Raw genomic sequence first — 15,012 nt, 5'->3', positions numbered from 1 at the left:
CACAATACAAGACGAACACCTTTGTTTTTAAAGTTTTGATTTTTTTCATACAATAAGTTATAAATTAAAAAATATTCCCACACACGCCAATATTCAGTCGGTCAACGCCTGCCCTCTGGTGGACAAAACGAGAACTGCGCGCAGTATATATTTTCTGTGGCCTGGAAGGCGAATTCATACGAGTTGAACTTTGGTTAAGCTCTAAAAACATGACTTTCATGACATTCAGATTTCAGGGGTACAGTATGTGTATTTTATACCAATATTCAATAAGCGTCGTCATGCGCATGCGCAGAACCACTAGGTAGCAAAATCTGATGGGTAGCAGAAATTGACAGAACACCGGCATGCTTCCTTCTACACTCACATCTGTTCATGGTCACCCTGGTGGTACAACAGACTGACGTCACGTCACGTCCTACAAGACAAACGAGAAAGAAAAGAGAGAACACACGTCTGTCATTTCAACTCTGTGAGTGCTGTGAGTGTCAGGATAGTGTATCGAAGACCTCTGTTGTAATAAAGATGATGCGTTATATCTAAAGGGAAATGTAAGTCTACAGTCTACTAATTATTGTCTACACATGCTTGCCACTAGAGGTCACCCAAGCCTAATTCTTGCCTACTTCACCCCTGATATAGATGAACGGAGATCAGGTAAGCAGCTGCCTAGCCCAGTGATTAGGCTGTGAAATAATAATCACGTCACGTGTTAAAACGAAATTACTATATTTACTGTGCCCCTAACCAAAAAAAACACTGTAACCACCGCTAGTATCGCAACTAACCGTAACGTTATGAGCGAGAGAACCATATGGGCGAGAGCACTCACCTTTACTGCGTGTGCATTGGCCCCTAACCACCAGTGTTGCCAGATTGGAATCAGGTATAATGTGGTATTCAATTGCAGTCTATTTCACAAGTGAACTTTGCAGGCAATTTGTAATAAGCGTAACTATAATATACAATTGTATACAAATTATATAAACCCTGATTATATAATTACTTGTCAACTGAACAGAATTTCTATACATTCTCCTTGGACCTAGGGATCCCTCCCGCCCACTCTTATTGAAAAGGTGTTAAGATAGCTCTCATTTGCATTGCAACTGTAGCCACCAAGTCTGGTACTGAGGCCAATCGACTGACTTCTTTGTATATTCCTTTAACTGTCTTGCAGCCATGTCCACTTCACCCATAGTGTATTGCAATCTCTGTCTGGCCAATCCTAAACTCTCCACGATTGCCACTCCTCCTCCCCTTTGTTTCCTTTGTATTTACCCACGATGTGAAAGTTTCTGTACACCCATCGTCTCATTGAAGTATGCTTGGTAACTTTGCTGACTGTATCTGATGGGCAAAAATAACCTAACGGACACATTACATTACGAATATAGTCAACTCTGGGTCCAAACCTAACAAACACAACACACATTCAAGAGGGTCAAGATGACCCTCGAGCCCTCCTATCAGTCACAGCTGGTTAGAAAGGACACACATATCACACAGAAAGACAACACAACCCCGAGGCTCAGGGACAAGAGAACCCTCGATAACCCACACAAAGTCTAACACACACACCTGGCTAGGAAAGATACTATAAGTTTCACATGCACCGGATCACGGGTGCTCTTCTGAAGCAGAACTTCCACGGAGGCGAAGCTCCAGACGACCTCAGTGCTGTTAGGGGACGTAGAATATAAGATCTCTCACGCTTTATGAATCAGTATTACCTTTGCTACTTTACTCAATAAATCCGAGGCCCTCGTGCTGACAGACTTTATTACCTCTCCGTCTCATTTTATCTGGTCAAGTAACTAGACAGATCTTCCCATGATCAAGCTCTAAAATTAAATCAAATAATTTTGCTGTCCGGAGTATCCATCCATCCAGACATCAATATTAACAATAAAAACAAAGCAAATCAAAAGTTGGAAAGCGTCTTTAATCATGATGAATAAAAAATTAAAAGCAGTCCCGTTGCCCCATGTCAAAGCACTCCATTTCCCTTGTGTCCCTCAGGAATTTGTAACTATGACCTCGGAATTCATTGAAATCACCGTCAAAGTGCTTCACGCCAACACTGACAGACGACCTCCAGTACTCAGAAGGCGAATCCTCGTCACGATCATCAGGAACAATTAAGTGTAGATTCCAGAAATCGTGACAAATGGGCACGTGTGCACGTGCATGTGCACACGCAAATGGCTAGGGTCGCTGTAGCTGGTGTTGCACTGCAGACACACTAAGGGCTTCTCCCCGGTGTGAGTCCTCATGTGGAGCTTCAGGTGGTTGCTATGTCCGAAGCGCTTTGTGCATTGGTCACAGCTGTAGGGCTTCTCCCCGGTGTGAGTCCTCATGTGGATCTTCAGGGCGGAGCTCTGACTGAAGCGCTTCGTGCATTGGTCACAGCTGTAGGGCTTCTCCCCGGTGTGAGTCCTCATGTGGAGCTTCAGGTTGGCGTTTTGTCCAAAGTGCTTTGTGCATTGGTCACAGCTGTAGGGCTTCTCCCCGGTGTGAGTCCTCATGTGGAGCTTCAGCTGCTCGCCAAGTCTGAAGCGCTTTGTGCATTGGTCACAGCTGTAGGGCTTCTCCCCGGTGTGAGTCCTCATGTGGCTCTTCAGGTGGTTGCGATGTCCGAAGCGCTTTGGGCATTGGTCACAGCTGTAGGGCTTCTCCCCGGAGTGAGTCCTTATGTGGATTTTCACGGCGGAGCTGTGACTGAAGCACTTCGTGCATTGGTCACAACTGTAGGGCTTCTCCCCGGTGTGAGTCCTCATGTGGCTCTTCAGGTGGTTGCTATGTCTGAAGCGCTTCATGCATTGGTCACAGCTGTAGGGCTTCTCCCCGGAGTGAGACTTCATGTGGCTCTTCAGGTTGGAGCTTTGCCTGAAGCGCTTCGTGCATTGATCACAGCTGTAGGGCTTCTCCCCGGAGTGAGTCCTCATGTGGATTTTCACGGCGGAGCTGTGACTGAAGCGCTTCGTGCATTGGTCACAGCTGTAGGGCTTCTCCCCGGAGTGAGTCCTCATGTGGCTTTTCAGGTCGCATTGCCGTCCGAAGCGCATCATGCATTGGTCGCACCCGTACGGCTTCTTGTCAGTGTGGGTACGCATGTGGACGATCATCTTGGCATTGTCAGGAAAAACCTTGCCACACAAGACACGGTCCTTGTGGCCGCCCCGATGCCCAGTCAGCTCCTCAAGGCGGACGAGACGCACGCTGCAGTCCAGGCTCTTGGCCTGGTCCGCAGACAGCGAGCTCAAGGCCTCCAGCTCTGACGCTGTGAAGAGGGTGTCACGGCCGTCCACCGCTAGTGGGCCCTCCCCTTGTCCGTAGACGCTCAGGATCCGCAGCTCCCCGTTGTGACTGGACATGTGGGAGGAGCCAGGGGGGTCCACATGCAAACTCTCTGAGGTGGAGCCGCGCTGTGTGCTGCAGTTTCTAATGTCATTGCCGTCTTCTTCAGAGAGGAAAACAAAGACAGAGAAAGTAATGGTATTAATTCATTATTTGCACAAAGGGATACAGTATGTACTTTGTACACACTTGTGTATTTGAAGAATTATATTTTGACGTTCTTTCTAACTTCTATTTATTGATTATGCCTTTTTGATGTCCCCTTGGGGTGGTCAAGGGTCAAAGACTCCAGCTGAGAAGGCACCTTGCCATGAAAAAGATGTAAATCATTCTACTATAAACTATATAAGTAGTCGTGTTTTAGCAGGGCTCTGGTCATGATCCTTTTCCAAAGAGCACCAGGCTTTTTAGCGCAGGTAGAATGGAGTACATTCTCAGTGGATCCAGGTCGTTTGCTTGCAATGTGATGCAATGTGTATTACTAACCTACAGCGGGCATGCCTCCACCATTATCCTCTTCAACTTTGATTGAAGTGGTGTCTGGGGTCTGCTGCTTTCCACATAAAGAAGGAAGCACACACAAGACATTCTTTCATTTGCACAGAATAGTTGTCAATCCCCACTAACGACACATTAGGCCTTTTTACACTACCAAGCCGGTCCGGGCGTGGCTTGGCACGCCCTGCAATTTCATGCAAGAATGAGTTCACATCTGAGTGTAGGCTAAAACGTGATTAACTATTTACTAGTCCAAAAACGCCAACATATTCTTTATTTTGCTGACCACTTATTTTTTATCCTGACAAAAGCCTCGTAAGGAAAGTTCTTTCCTTACTACTAACTCTACTTACTTCATCCCCTTCTCTCCCATGATGGTCAGCAGAACTACTCAGGTTGGTATCACTGCGTTGTCTCTGTTGTAGAGACAATGCAGCAACACCTCTACCCAAGTCTAATCGCATTTACATCTAAATTAAACCACCAATATGTGTAGGGTCCGAGAGGGTAAATTGGGGTGCGAAATCAAGCCGGTAAACTACCTCGGTCAGTGTACACATGCAGACGATGCAGGGGGAAAAAGGTGTGCATAAGACGGGCATATTTGGCAGTGTAAAAACGTTAACTGAATCATAAAGATGTGTGCTTTCTAAGGGTGTGTGCTGGAGTTGGGTTAGCTTCTCTTTTGGATGGTGAATGACAAGATGATTTCCAACCTGCACACTCAGCTCCTCGCGGCAGCTCTCCACCTCTTCAACCTTGATTGAAATGGTGTCTGGGGTCTGTTGCTTTCCACATAAAGAAGTAAACACACACAAGAGATATTCTTTCATTTGCACAGAATAGTTGTTAATCCCCATTGAATCACGACACATTGAATCACAAAGGTGTGTGCTTTCTATGGGTGGTGCTGGAGTTGTAACAGAGGAAGCCTCTTTTTTGGATGGTGAAGGAGAAGATAATTTCCAACCTGCACACTCATCTCCTCGCGGCAGGCCAATCGCTCGCCGTGCTCCAGGCTCTTGGCCACGCTGTGGTCCGCAGACAGCGAGATCAGGGCCTCCACTTCTGACGCTGTGAAGAGGGTGTCATGGCCGTCCACCACCAGTGGGCCCTCCCCTTTTCCGTAGACGCTCAGGATCTTCAGCTCCCCGTTGTGACTGGACATGTGGGGGGAGCCTGGGGCGTCCACACGCAGACTCTCCGAGGTGGCACCGCGCTGCGTGCTGCGATCTCCAGTCTTCTCGCAGTCTTCTGCAGAGGGAGAAAAAATGACAGAAAGTAATCGTTTTGATACACTGTTTGCATAAATGGAGGCAGTGTGTATTTCTACGCATGAAAGGAACTATTTAAATGTATGTGTATGTAACATTGACACAGAGGGTTTAAAATCAGCCTAGAATCTATGCTGCCTAGAATCTACTACATCAAAAGTAAATGTACTCAAGGTGGAAAGTACATACCGTCACTTGTAAAGTTGGGCCGCAAAGTCTTTAAGGATAGCTGTGTGCCTACATTATGTGTTTCCAGTTGGTCTGTCTGGCAGGCAACATCCCTTGAGAGAAGCAGCTGAATGTCAGCACTTGATGTGCTGGCCTGTGTAGAGACAACAAGGTCAAATTAGTACTCAATGTATTACTTTGTATATATTCCAGGTGCAAGTTGTAAGAAGATAGAAGATAAGCATGTTTAGTGGATTACATTAGCCTAATACTTTAAAAATAGATCTATGAAATGATAAAATGATTTTACATTAATTCTTTACATATTTTATATTTCATATATCTTAAATGTTCATCTCTTTATCTCAATACAATTACATCACGCTCTGCAGAAATCTGCTAATAACACATTGATTTGAATCAGGTGTGAAGGAGAAAACATGAGTATGTATTTAGGAAGAGTGAACAGGCCATAATTATCTCCTCATCAGTAAAGCGCTACAACTACTGCGGTCACGTAGCTGGTAAACATTTGTTTGTAATTGGGTGAGCAGACATTCCTAAAGATTGGGGACATTCCCTCGGTATCCAAGCAGTATGGATCAGTGCCTGTACCCCCTTTGCTGAATTGTGCCCAGTCTAATGTGATCCTCCTGGTTTGCAGAGGTGCACACTCAGTCAGAACGGTTATCCAAATAACAAAGTAGTGTACAACACTCGCGCAAGTGTGTGTGCATGCATTCACACACATGCCTGATGCTATCCATCTTTACATAAGCGACAATAACTGGGCTGTTAGCTGTATAGCTAATGCTACAGCAACATTCCAAATGTAACAAGGTAACCATATACAGTAAAGCAACAACATGATATAGCGTTAGTTGATTTACTTGTCCGAGGTTTGTAGCTGTAACTTTGGGAAGTTGTGTCGGCGCATATCCAGAGAAAATAAAATCAACCCACTGGTTCTTCAGAGGCTCGGATGAAGGAACTAAAAATAGACTTTTGTGTTCACTTGTATATCCAAACACTGAACAACTGCCATGCTTGACTCGTTTGCAAGCCATGATGTCTCTCCAGGAAAAAACTATGTGCCACTCACACGGCGAGAAGGGTCCGGCTGCAGGCTTGGGCGTTTCCATCATGACACAAGAACACCCATAGAGCGCAACAGTGTGGTGCCGGAAGTAAAAATCCCATTCATTTTCCCAGTCGAGATTTTGATTAATAGTGTTGGGAAAAACAGTCTGTCTAGTTACTTGACCAGATAAAATGAGACGGAGAGGTAATAAAGTCTGTCAGCACAAGGGCCTCGGATTTATTGAGTAAAGTAGCAAAGGTAATACTGATTCATAAAGCGTGAGAGATAGAATATTTCTAAGTCCCTAACAGCGCTGAGGTCGTCTGGAGCTTCGCCTCCGTGGAAGTTCTGCTTCAGAAGTGCATGAGGTGTTCCTGTGTGATGCAGTCTTATGCTGTATTTTCCCTCCCAACGAGGTGTGTGCGTTTCGAGGTGTGTGTGTTTCTGGATGTTTAGCTTGACCTTGAGCCTCCGGGCTCTGATGTCTTTATGAGTGTCTTCTGTGTTTCTCCTAACGAGCTGTGAGGGCTTCTCGAGGGGTATCTTGACCCTTAGCTGTGGCCGAATGTTATCAGCAGACTGACTCCTGTTCTCGCGAATGTGTGGTGCATTGTATGAGTCTCCAACATCTCCCATAGTTGGGATATGCGGCCTCCGGCTCAGGCCTTGACCTGAAAAAATAGCTGACTATATTCGTATTGTACATGTGATGTGTTCGTTAGGTTAGAACAAGAGGTAACTATATTCGTAATGTACATGTCCTGTGATGTGCTCGTTAGGCTATTTTGCCCATCACTATCACCCCTGATTTATCAAGCAACTCCCTTATATCTAGGGCAGAGCCATAGAGAGAGTTTTTCCTCGACAACTAGGACCCAGAAGATAATGAACATGTAGGCCTACTGCACAACTGAAACATTCATTAGATTTAGCAATCATGGAGCCTCCCTGAAATTATCGTGGAATCAGTAATGAAACAAGCCGCTCGAAAGTTCGATGATAGCTGACGTCTGCCTATGTTTAAAGTTCGTACCGAGATCCTACACATAATGATCGTGTTGTGGATGTTGCTGCTGTTGACGGTGAAAGTTACAGTTCAGCAAATAACCAGGGGTTATGGTTAGGGGTTATGGTTAGGGTTAGGTTTAGGGGTTATGGTTAGGGTAGGGGTTATGGTTATGGTTAGGGTTTATGGGTTATATTAATTTATAGTGTCCCGCTATTTATAGTGTTCTTATATAGACTGCAGTCAAATGTGTAAATTACTTTTTGATTGTAAATTGAAGACCATGGATGTATTGTCGAGGAGTTGAGGACTCTATCCAGGGGTCAGAGAGTTCATTGTGTGTTTCTACTAATAGCGCGCCGTAATTACGCCAATAGACGCGCAGAGCAAATTAACGGCGGCTGGAAAGACTAGAGATTAGATTCAACCGATCGTAAACTGATTGTTGGTATATTAAGCTGGTCAGTGGAAATAATACATCTCATCACGTCAATATATTAATTTCATCGCATATATTGATGATATAGACGAATAATATCTGGTGATTTACCGTAACATAATCTACCGTAAACAACACGGTACTTCCGCGGTGGCGGTGCAGTTGTGTAGCGTTGCCTTGGCAACACCTCTGCTCTGTCTGAGATCATCAACGACGGTGAGCTATGGGTCTTGTTTTGTATTAAATCACTACTATTATTATTACCATTATTTCTAAATGCAATGTGTATTTGTCCAGCCCACATGCACATGTGGTGTGGTTGGGTTGTGTATTTTATTTTATTGTAACTCGCACTGCTTTGAAAGCGCAGCAGTCAGCAAGACTGTATAGCATAGCGTTTAGGTTAACAGTGTGTGCGCATGTGCGTATGAATATGCATCAGATGGCCCCTAAGAAAAAGAAGTCTGGAAAAAAGTCGGCCACTAAAAAGGTTGGAGATGGAAAGAACGCTGAGCAAGACCGTGCCAGAGAAGCTCTGCTACACATCGAGTAAGCCATCTGTCTAGGATGAATAAAATGTTATATCATGCGTTGTGTGTGTCCATTGCCTTTTCCTTTGATGGAGCAAAACTTTTCAGCTTTTGTGTATCACCTACACTACAGGTATGAAAAACTGAGGGATACGTGGAACAACTTGAAGAACAGAAAAGAATGGCTGTATCCTTCCTTTTTCAACCTAAATAACAGTATAACAAATACAAAGGCCAATGATGGATGACTGATCCATAGTGTACCACAGTCTATATTAATAACTATTCACATAATATATTGCATTGGAATACTGGGAAATTATTTGATTCAACATGCAAAGTGATAACTTAACCTTAAATTCCAGGATTTGTGAAAATGAGTCTTTACAAAGGGAAGTGGATCAGACTCGCCTGGAGAGTGTAAGTTACACACTGAATAAGTGTGTAACTAAGTTAAATACTGAAAAACAAGACACATAATGTAGACTTAGGTACCTACTGAAAGCTAAGTTACACTGAAAACCAAGACAGATACTGAAGGCTAAGTTACATACTGCAGTATTACTGAAAACAGGCTAAGTTACACCCTGAAGACTAAAACCTCTCTCTCCCCATCTCTCCGTCCACCTCTCTCTCGGTCTCCCCCAACCAGCAAGAGTACATCGCCTACCAATCCAAGAGGCACCAGAGGCTTCAGAGTTTGATGGGCAGCTCCACCGACCACCCCAGTCACATGGACCTGAAGCGACAGGGGGAGGAGCTCCAAAGACGGACCAATGGTGAGGAGGGACAACCAAATCAAATAGACCTCTGAAGAACAAGTCCCGCCTCCGAGGCTCCCAGTTCCCTCGGTCAAATGTCTATGGGAAATAACGTGGGGTTTTCGAATGATCGTACATAACAAACTGTAGGTGGCGGAGAAGTAAAAGCTGCGTCACGTTTTGAACTACACACCTTTTCCATCTAGTTTTGACTGGCTTTTTGGATTGTCGGTGCTGTTAAAGTAGTAACGATTATAAATGCTATTTTAACGGCACCGAAAATCCAAAAAAGCCAGTCGGGCGGGACTTATTCTTCAGAGGTCTATGGGCCAATCAGAGGCAATGTGATTGCATGCCAAAAAAACGCATTAATGAGCTGAGCCATCAATTGTGAATAATTTATGGGCCCATTCATTTTATGACATAATGCTATTAAAATGGAGCACCCAATGTATTATCCCGTACATGTACCTCGTCTTCTCATTCCTGCTGTTGTAGCGCTGATGGAGCAGTTAACGGAGAAGGAGACAGAGCTGGTCCGTCTGGACGCCGAGCTCTGTGAGCTCAGCCAGTTCAAGGTACAGCAACAACCCCTCTCATGTCTCAAGAGCAGTTTGAGTCTTGTGCAGGCTGTGCTTGGTGTGATTTAATTGGTCAATTAGTATGATGTCCTACATCTGTGTCACTTTTACCCAATCCAGGTTATCAACATTTGTTATTTGGTCAAAGCCAGATAGGCTTTTTTTCTTGATGTGTTACTATATGTGTGTGTGCGTGTCTCCCAGGGGGTGGAGCAGCAGCGCGTGTCCCGCCTGGGGGAGCTGCGGGCGGAGCGGCCGGGCCTGCAGCTCCACCACCGGGACGTCCAGCGCGGGCTGCAGGCCCGCCTGCTGTCGGAGAAGGAGCGGTCCGAGGGGCGGGCCAGGCGGCCTTCCACAGCGCCGTGCTGGCGGCCAGCAGGGTGAGACGTGACGACAGCCGCCCCGCCCCGCCCCGGAGAGGCGTGGCTAATAGAGGCATAGTTAAAAAAAAAAAGAAACGCAATTAAATATCAATTTGTTTTCAGAAAATTCCACCATATTCCGGTTTAACGTGTTGCACTCGGATCTATTTCAAATAGTTTCACTGCAGCGTTTTTTTCATAATTTGGTGCCTAAGTCATGTAGTATCGCATTCAGTTCTTCATAGGAGGATTAAACTAATTCCATAGAAAACTAATAAAATTGTTACACGCAAACTGCAAGCACCACCTTCATGGTCATTTTCCCCAAGTAGATCTGTGATGATTTTCAACTTTTCTCACTGTAGCATTTTTTTTTACATTCATATGCAGACACGTATATGGCGTGACCGCATTCATAAGACGGTTTTCATACGATTTTGTCCGTCACTTGGGTGCCACTGAGGAAACTACAGGACAGTCAAACAAAAAACCAAGTGGAAAATCAGAGTGAATTCAAAAACATTGATTTAAACATTACAGATCATTGGGATGGACAAGGCGAATACGAAGCTAATGCACACCTGTATTCTCTCTCTCTCCTCTCTCTCTTCTCTCTCTCTCTCACTCTCTCTCTCTCTCTCTCTCTCTCTCTCTCTCTCTCTCTCTCTCTCTCTCTCTCTCTCTCTCTCTCTCTCTCTCTCTCTCTCTCTCTCTCTCTCTCTCTCTCTCTCTCTCTCTCTCTCTCCCTCTAGGAGGTGATGCTCTCTCAGCAGTCTCATAATAAACAGGTACTGGAGGAGAACGAGAGGCTGATAGTGGAGCTGCAGCATCTCATCCAGAAGGCCAGACTCCTGAGAGACAGACAGGTCTGGCCCTCCTAGCCTACCCGTCCTACTTTAGTATACCCTGCCCTAGCCTAACCTAACCTACTCTAGCCTACCCTGTTCTACTGTAGTATACCCAGCCCTTACCTATTGTAGCCTAACCTACTGTAGTGTACCCTAACCTAGTAAACCCTACCCTAACCTAGTCTACCCTAACCTACTCTAGTCTACCCTACCCTAACCTAGTCTACCCTAACCTACTCTAGTCTCCCCTACCCTAATCAAACCTACCCTAACCTACTCTAGTCTCCCCTACCCTAATCAAACCTGCCCTACCCTAACCTGGTGTACCTTAACCTACCCTAGTGTACCCTAACCTACTCTAGTCTACCCTAACCTAACCTACTCTACCCTAACCTACTCCAGTGTACCCTACCATAACCTACTCTAGTCTAACCTAACCTACTCTACCCTACCATAACCTACTCTAGTCTAACCTACCCTACCCTACCCTACCCCCCTCCCCCTCACCGTACCGTACCCCGTCCTACTCTATTGGGCCTCCCCTGCACTACGCTGGTCCTCAACATCTTTAATGGAGTTGTCTCCATGCAGTCCCCTGGGTCTGACCTCTGACCTCTACCCCCCCCCCCCTTCCCCCCACCCCAGGGTCACCTCCGGACCACCAGAGACCCCCTCCTCCTGGAGAGATCGTACACCACCGCGCTGATGAGGCGCTGCGACCCTTGACCTCCAGACCGCCGCGGTGGAAGCGTCGCGTCATGCCTCACGTTTTTCTATTAGGAAACAGAATGGATGGATTTTTATAGACAGTCTTTTTCATGTTCGTTGTATACTAGATACTGTATTGTATACTAGACTACTGTATAGGCCTTAGCGTCCTACAAATTCTTCACTCTTCAATGTAAACCACATTCGAAACACCCTACACCATTCTCTCCAACTCATCATGTTTACAGATTGGAAGCAGAAAAATAAATAAGAGGAAGGGGAAGTAGAGAAAAAAATCTAATCAAACGCTGATGGACTGAGACGTCGGCGATCAATGCCTACATTTAAACACCGCCGATGGCGACGCCAAACACATGCATGTAGTCGCCAGAGGGTGTCGCTGTTTCACAGGATACCGAGGGTGTTTTTGAACAAGGCATTTTTGCCTTCACAAAAAGTTAATCATCGTTGCGTGATAATTTAACCTGAATAAAGTTATGTTGTCTTGTCATATGCGTGTTTATTTTTCTTTCTCTTTGATGTCATCATCCACTGCTATTTATTGGAGTATAGTGGAAATATTATCTTTGAGCGTGTTATGATTTTGATGGTGTGGCTCTTCTTGATAAATGTTTTCCATTAACTTCCTTTTTACACCTGCATCTTGCATCCCTGCACTACACAAATATAAACTCACATCTCCATAATTCCCCTGTGTGTGTGTTTGAGAGTAACAAGTCATGTAGTGTGTATATCAAGGAAATAAAAGAACACTGAAGTTCATATCATTACATTTTATTAAGAGTAGAAAACCAGTCACTGACACTGGTATTGCAGTCTCACGCTTCAATCACACCTTTTTTTTCATCAAAATGTTGAACACTCTATACTCATTAAGGCCAATAGTGTGTTTTCTTTACGAATTGACAGGAAACAAAAAAAGGACAGCAGCTTTTGGGCAGCCACTTCATGACCAACATTCACATCGGCCACAGCAAGCCTCACCTCGGCCGAAGTGGCCGCCCTAGTGACAAAAGGCGGGAAAATGGGGACCAAGAGGACACAAGAAGAATGACATAAAGTCACGGAAATACAGATTAAAAAAAACCCAGAAGAATTGCGCCAAATCTTAATTGGAATATCCTGGTTGGTTTGCATAGTCCGCCATAGTAGTACGTGCCGGAAAAAAGTAGGACCGGGACCCCACTGGTCACCGTCGTGAATGCAGCCACGGGTGGAAGCATACGCGGAGGTGGTTGGGTTCTGAATGGAGGATTGATCTCGGTCACGTGACACGAGTGATCATCTGAGCGAAGAACATAAATACGATTGATGATGGACGGAAAAGGTAGTGTTGTGTGTGACCCAAAACGACTTGAGGTCAAACAGTGCAACGCAAAAGTTGGATGAATCTTACAGGGAGCTGCCCGTGTTGTCCGACAACCTTGACAAATATCGTGAAACTTGAAAGTGACCCGATGACGAATAGGGAGAAAACATAACGGTGAAGTTACAAACAGAATGACAGCGAGTGCGAAGACAAAACCGACGACACATTTTGAGTTTGGTCAAGCTTCATTCAAGAATAATCCCTTCCTTGCACCCATACAAATCTCGCACGCACGCACACACTCACCTTCAAATGAACCATAAAACAGAGAAATAAAGACAGCGATCAAGTACTCATTTCACTTGAGAGGGGTGAGATTTTTCCCGCAACCCAACGCCTTAGAACACACTTTGTAAAAAATAAATAAAAGGTCTTAAAAAGCGTCACGCTACAGTCAGTGCTTTACAAAAAGAGAAATGAGCCGGAGCACTGAGGTTCAGGGTGAAACAGCTCCTCACCGATCAATAAACAGCCTTCACAGTAGAGACCATACAGCAGATGGACGTTCACATCTTTTCATTTCAAACGACAGGGAAAAAAAAAAAACCAAACCACATTATCACCTGGGCCCTGCAACACAGACACTTTTCTTTTATACGTACAAAATAAATAATAATTTTAAAAAAAAGCTAAAACGCTAAAACCTACGAATTTCGGATTAAAATTCGGACTCGTCCACCGCGTCTCCCCGTCCGTCCGCCCTGCTCTGCGCTTGGCTCAGGCACTTCCGAAGACTCTTCCCGAACATTCGTCTACGAAGTGCTGCAGTCGGGCTGAACGGCGTGTGTTTTGGGGGTTTGGGGTTCTTTTATCGGAATCTCAAAAGCGTTTTTTTTTGGAGTACGGCGGTGACACAACGGAGCGGCAAGAGAGAGGATAGCGATAGTTCGATTGAGAAAAATATCAACATCGTGGTCCATGTTTGTTTTGTATTCTGGGATACTGTGTGTGTGTGTGTGTGTGTGTGGGGGGAGACGGGGGGGGGGGAGACGGGGGGGGGGGGGGGGGAGAGGAGAGCAGAGAAGAGGGCTGCTCTCTCTCTGGCTGGTTACTGCGGCTCTCGGGAGGGAGGGGGAGGGAGGGGGAGGGAGGGGAGAGAGGGAGGAGGCCTAGAGGGGGGGGGGATTGCACCTGACTCCTCAGAACTTCTTGGGGCCCCAGGCGGAGCTCTGCTTGGGGGCCACACTGGCCCCGAACGTGGGGAAGTCCTCCGCACTGCTCATGTCCGGAGCCTGGACACACAACACCCAGCGTCAACATGACATCAAGAACATCAACAACGGTCAGAGCTAACGCTGCGTTCTTCATGCTCCTTTCACTTATTGAGAAGAGGGGAGACGGCTGCTCGTTGGTTTCACCTGAAGCAGGACTGTCAGCATAGCATTAAGAGAGAGAGAGAGAGAGAGAGAGAGAGAGAGAGAGAGAAAAAGAGAGAGAGAGAGAGAGAGAGAGAGAGAGAGAACGAGAACGAGCTCACCCTGTCCCCTCCCGAGGCGTTCCACGGGGCGTCCCGCACCACGTAGCCCTTCGCCGGCGCCCCGTTGCTGTCCTCCCCCCCTCCCCCTCCCCCGCCCCCTCCCCCCCCTCCCCCGTAGCGGGAGGGGGGCTTCATGTAGGCCGCCAGGGTCTCCGTCTCCGTCACGCTCAGCATCTGGCCCGTGGAGGAGAGAGCGGGAGACCCCGGGGTCAGTCACGGGAGGGGGGGGGGGGGGAGGTGGGGGGGTCTAATCAGAGGGAACCAGAAGCCCTAATATGGGCCTGGAGAAGCAGAGGTCACAGGTGCAGGTCCAGAGTGTCCACGAGCAAGGGGCCGTGTCCACCTAGTGCTGCTCCTGCTCACTGCCGTGGTTCAACGCCCACCAAACCAACAAGGCCGTTAAAACACAGGGGCGGAATTAAATACACGCAATCAGCAATTAACTCCGGCCAATCAGAGACGGCGACTCTTTCACACTATGTTGCTACAAAAATAAATATTTTTATGATATAAAATCTCTCGTGACATT

At 46.2% G+C, this 15,012-nt stretch overlaps 2 protein-coding genes across 2 annotated transcripts in view; one reads left to right on the top strand and one right to left on the bottom strand.

The window, feature by feature from the left end:
- Nucleotides 1–2,141: 2,141 nt before the first annotated feature.
- LOC311368685 (uncharacterized protein) overlaps nt 2,142–15,012 on the bottom strand; it is a gene marked incomplete at its 3' end in the record, with an annotated part of 89,737 nt that continues 76,866 nt past the window's right edge. The window contains exons 5-9 of the mRNA XM_084487480.1: nt 4,829–5,112; nt 4,575–4,646; nt 3,847–3,910; nt 3,085–3,463; nt 2,142–3,000 (exon numbers count right to left, since the gene is read on the bottom strand). Coding sequence (XP_084343606.1) covers nt 2,142–3,000; nt 3,085–3,463; nt 3,847–3,910; nt 4,575–4,646; nt 4,829–5,112 — 1,658 coding nt within the window. The remainder of the gene's footprint in view (nt 3,001–3,084; nt 3,464–3,846; nt 3,911–4,574; nt 4,647–4,828; nt 5,113–15,012) is intronic.
- Nucleotides 8,269–11,634, top strand: ccdc166 (coiled-coil domain containing 166; the record flags this gene model as incomplete). Its single annotated transcript, XM_084487374.1, is given in 9 exon segments — nt 8,269–8,375; nt 8,490–8,543; nt 8,722–8,776; nt 9,009–9,135; nt 9,616–9,695; nt 9,903–10,041; nt 10,044–10,078; nt 10,813–10,926; nt 11,554–11,634. Coding segments are annotated over 9 exon segments (792 nt in total).

The sequence above is a fragment of the Micromesistius poutassou genome, assembly GCF_964030765.1.
Source record: "Micromesistius poutassou genome assembly, chromosome: 23".
In the NCBI taxonomy this organism is placed as follows: domain Eukaryota; kingdom Metazoa; phylum Chordata; class Actinopteri; order Gadiformes; family Gadidae; genus Micromesistius; species Micromesistius poutassou.
The sequence above is the reverse complement of the archived record's forward strand: the minus strand, read 5'-3'. Positions and strand labels throughout refer to the sequence as shown.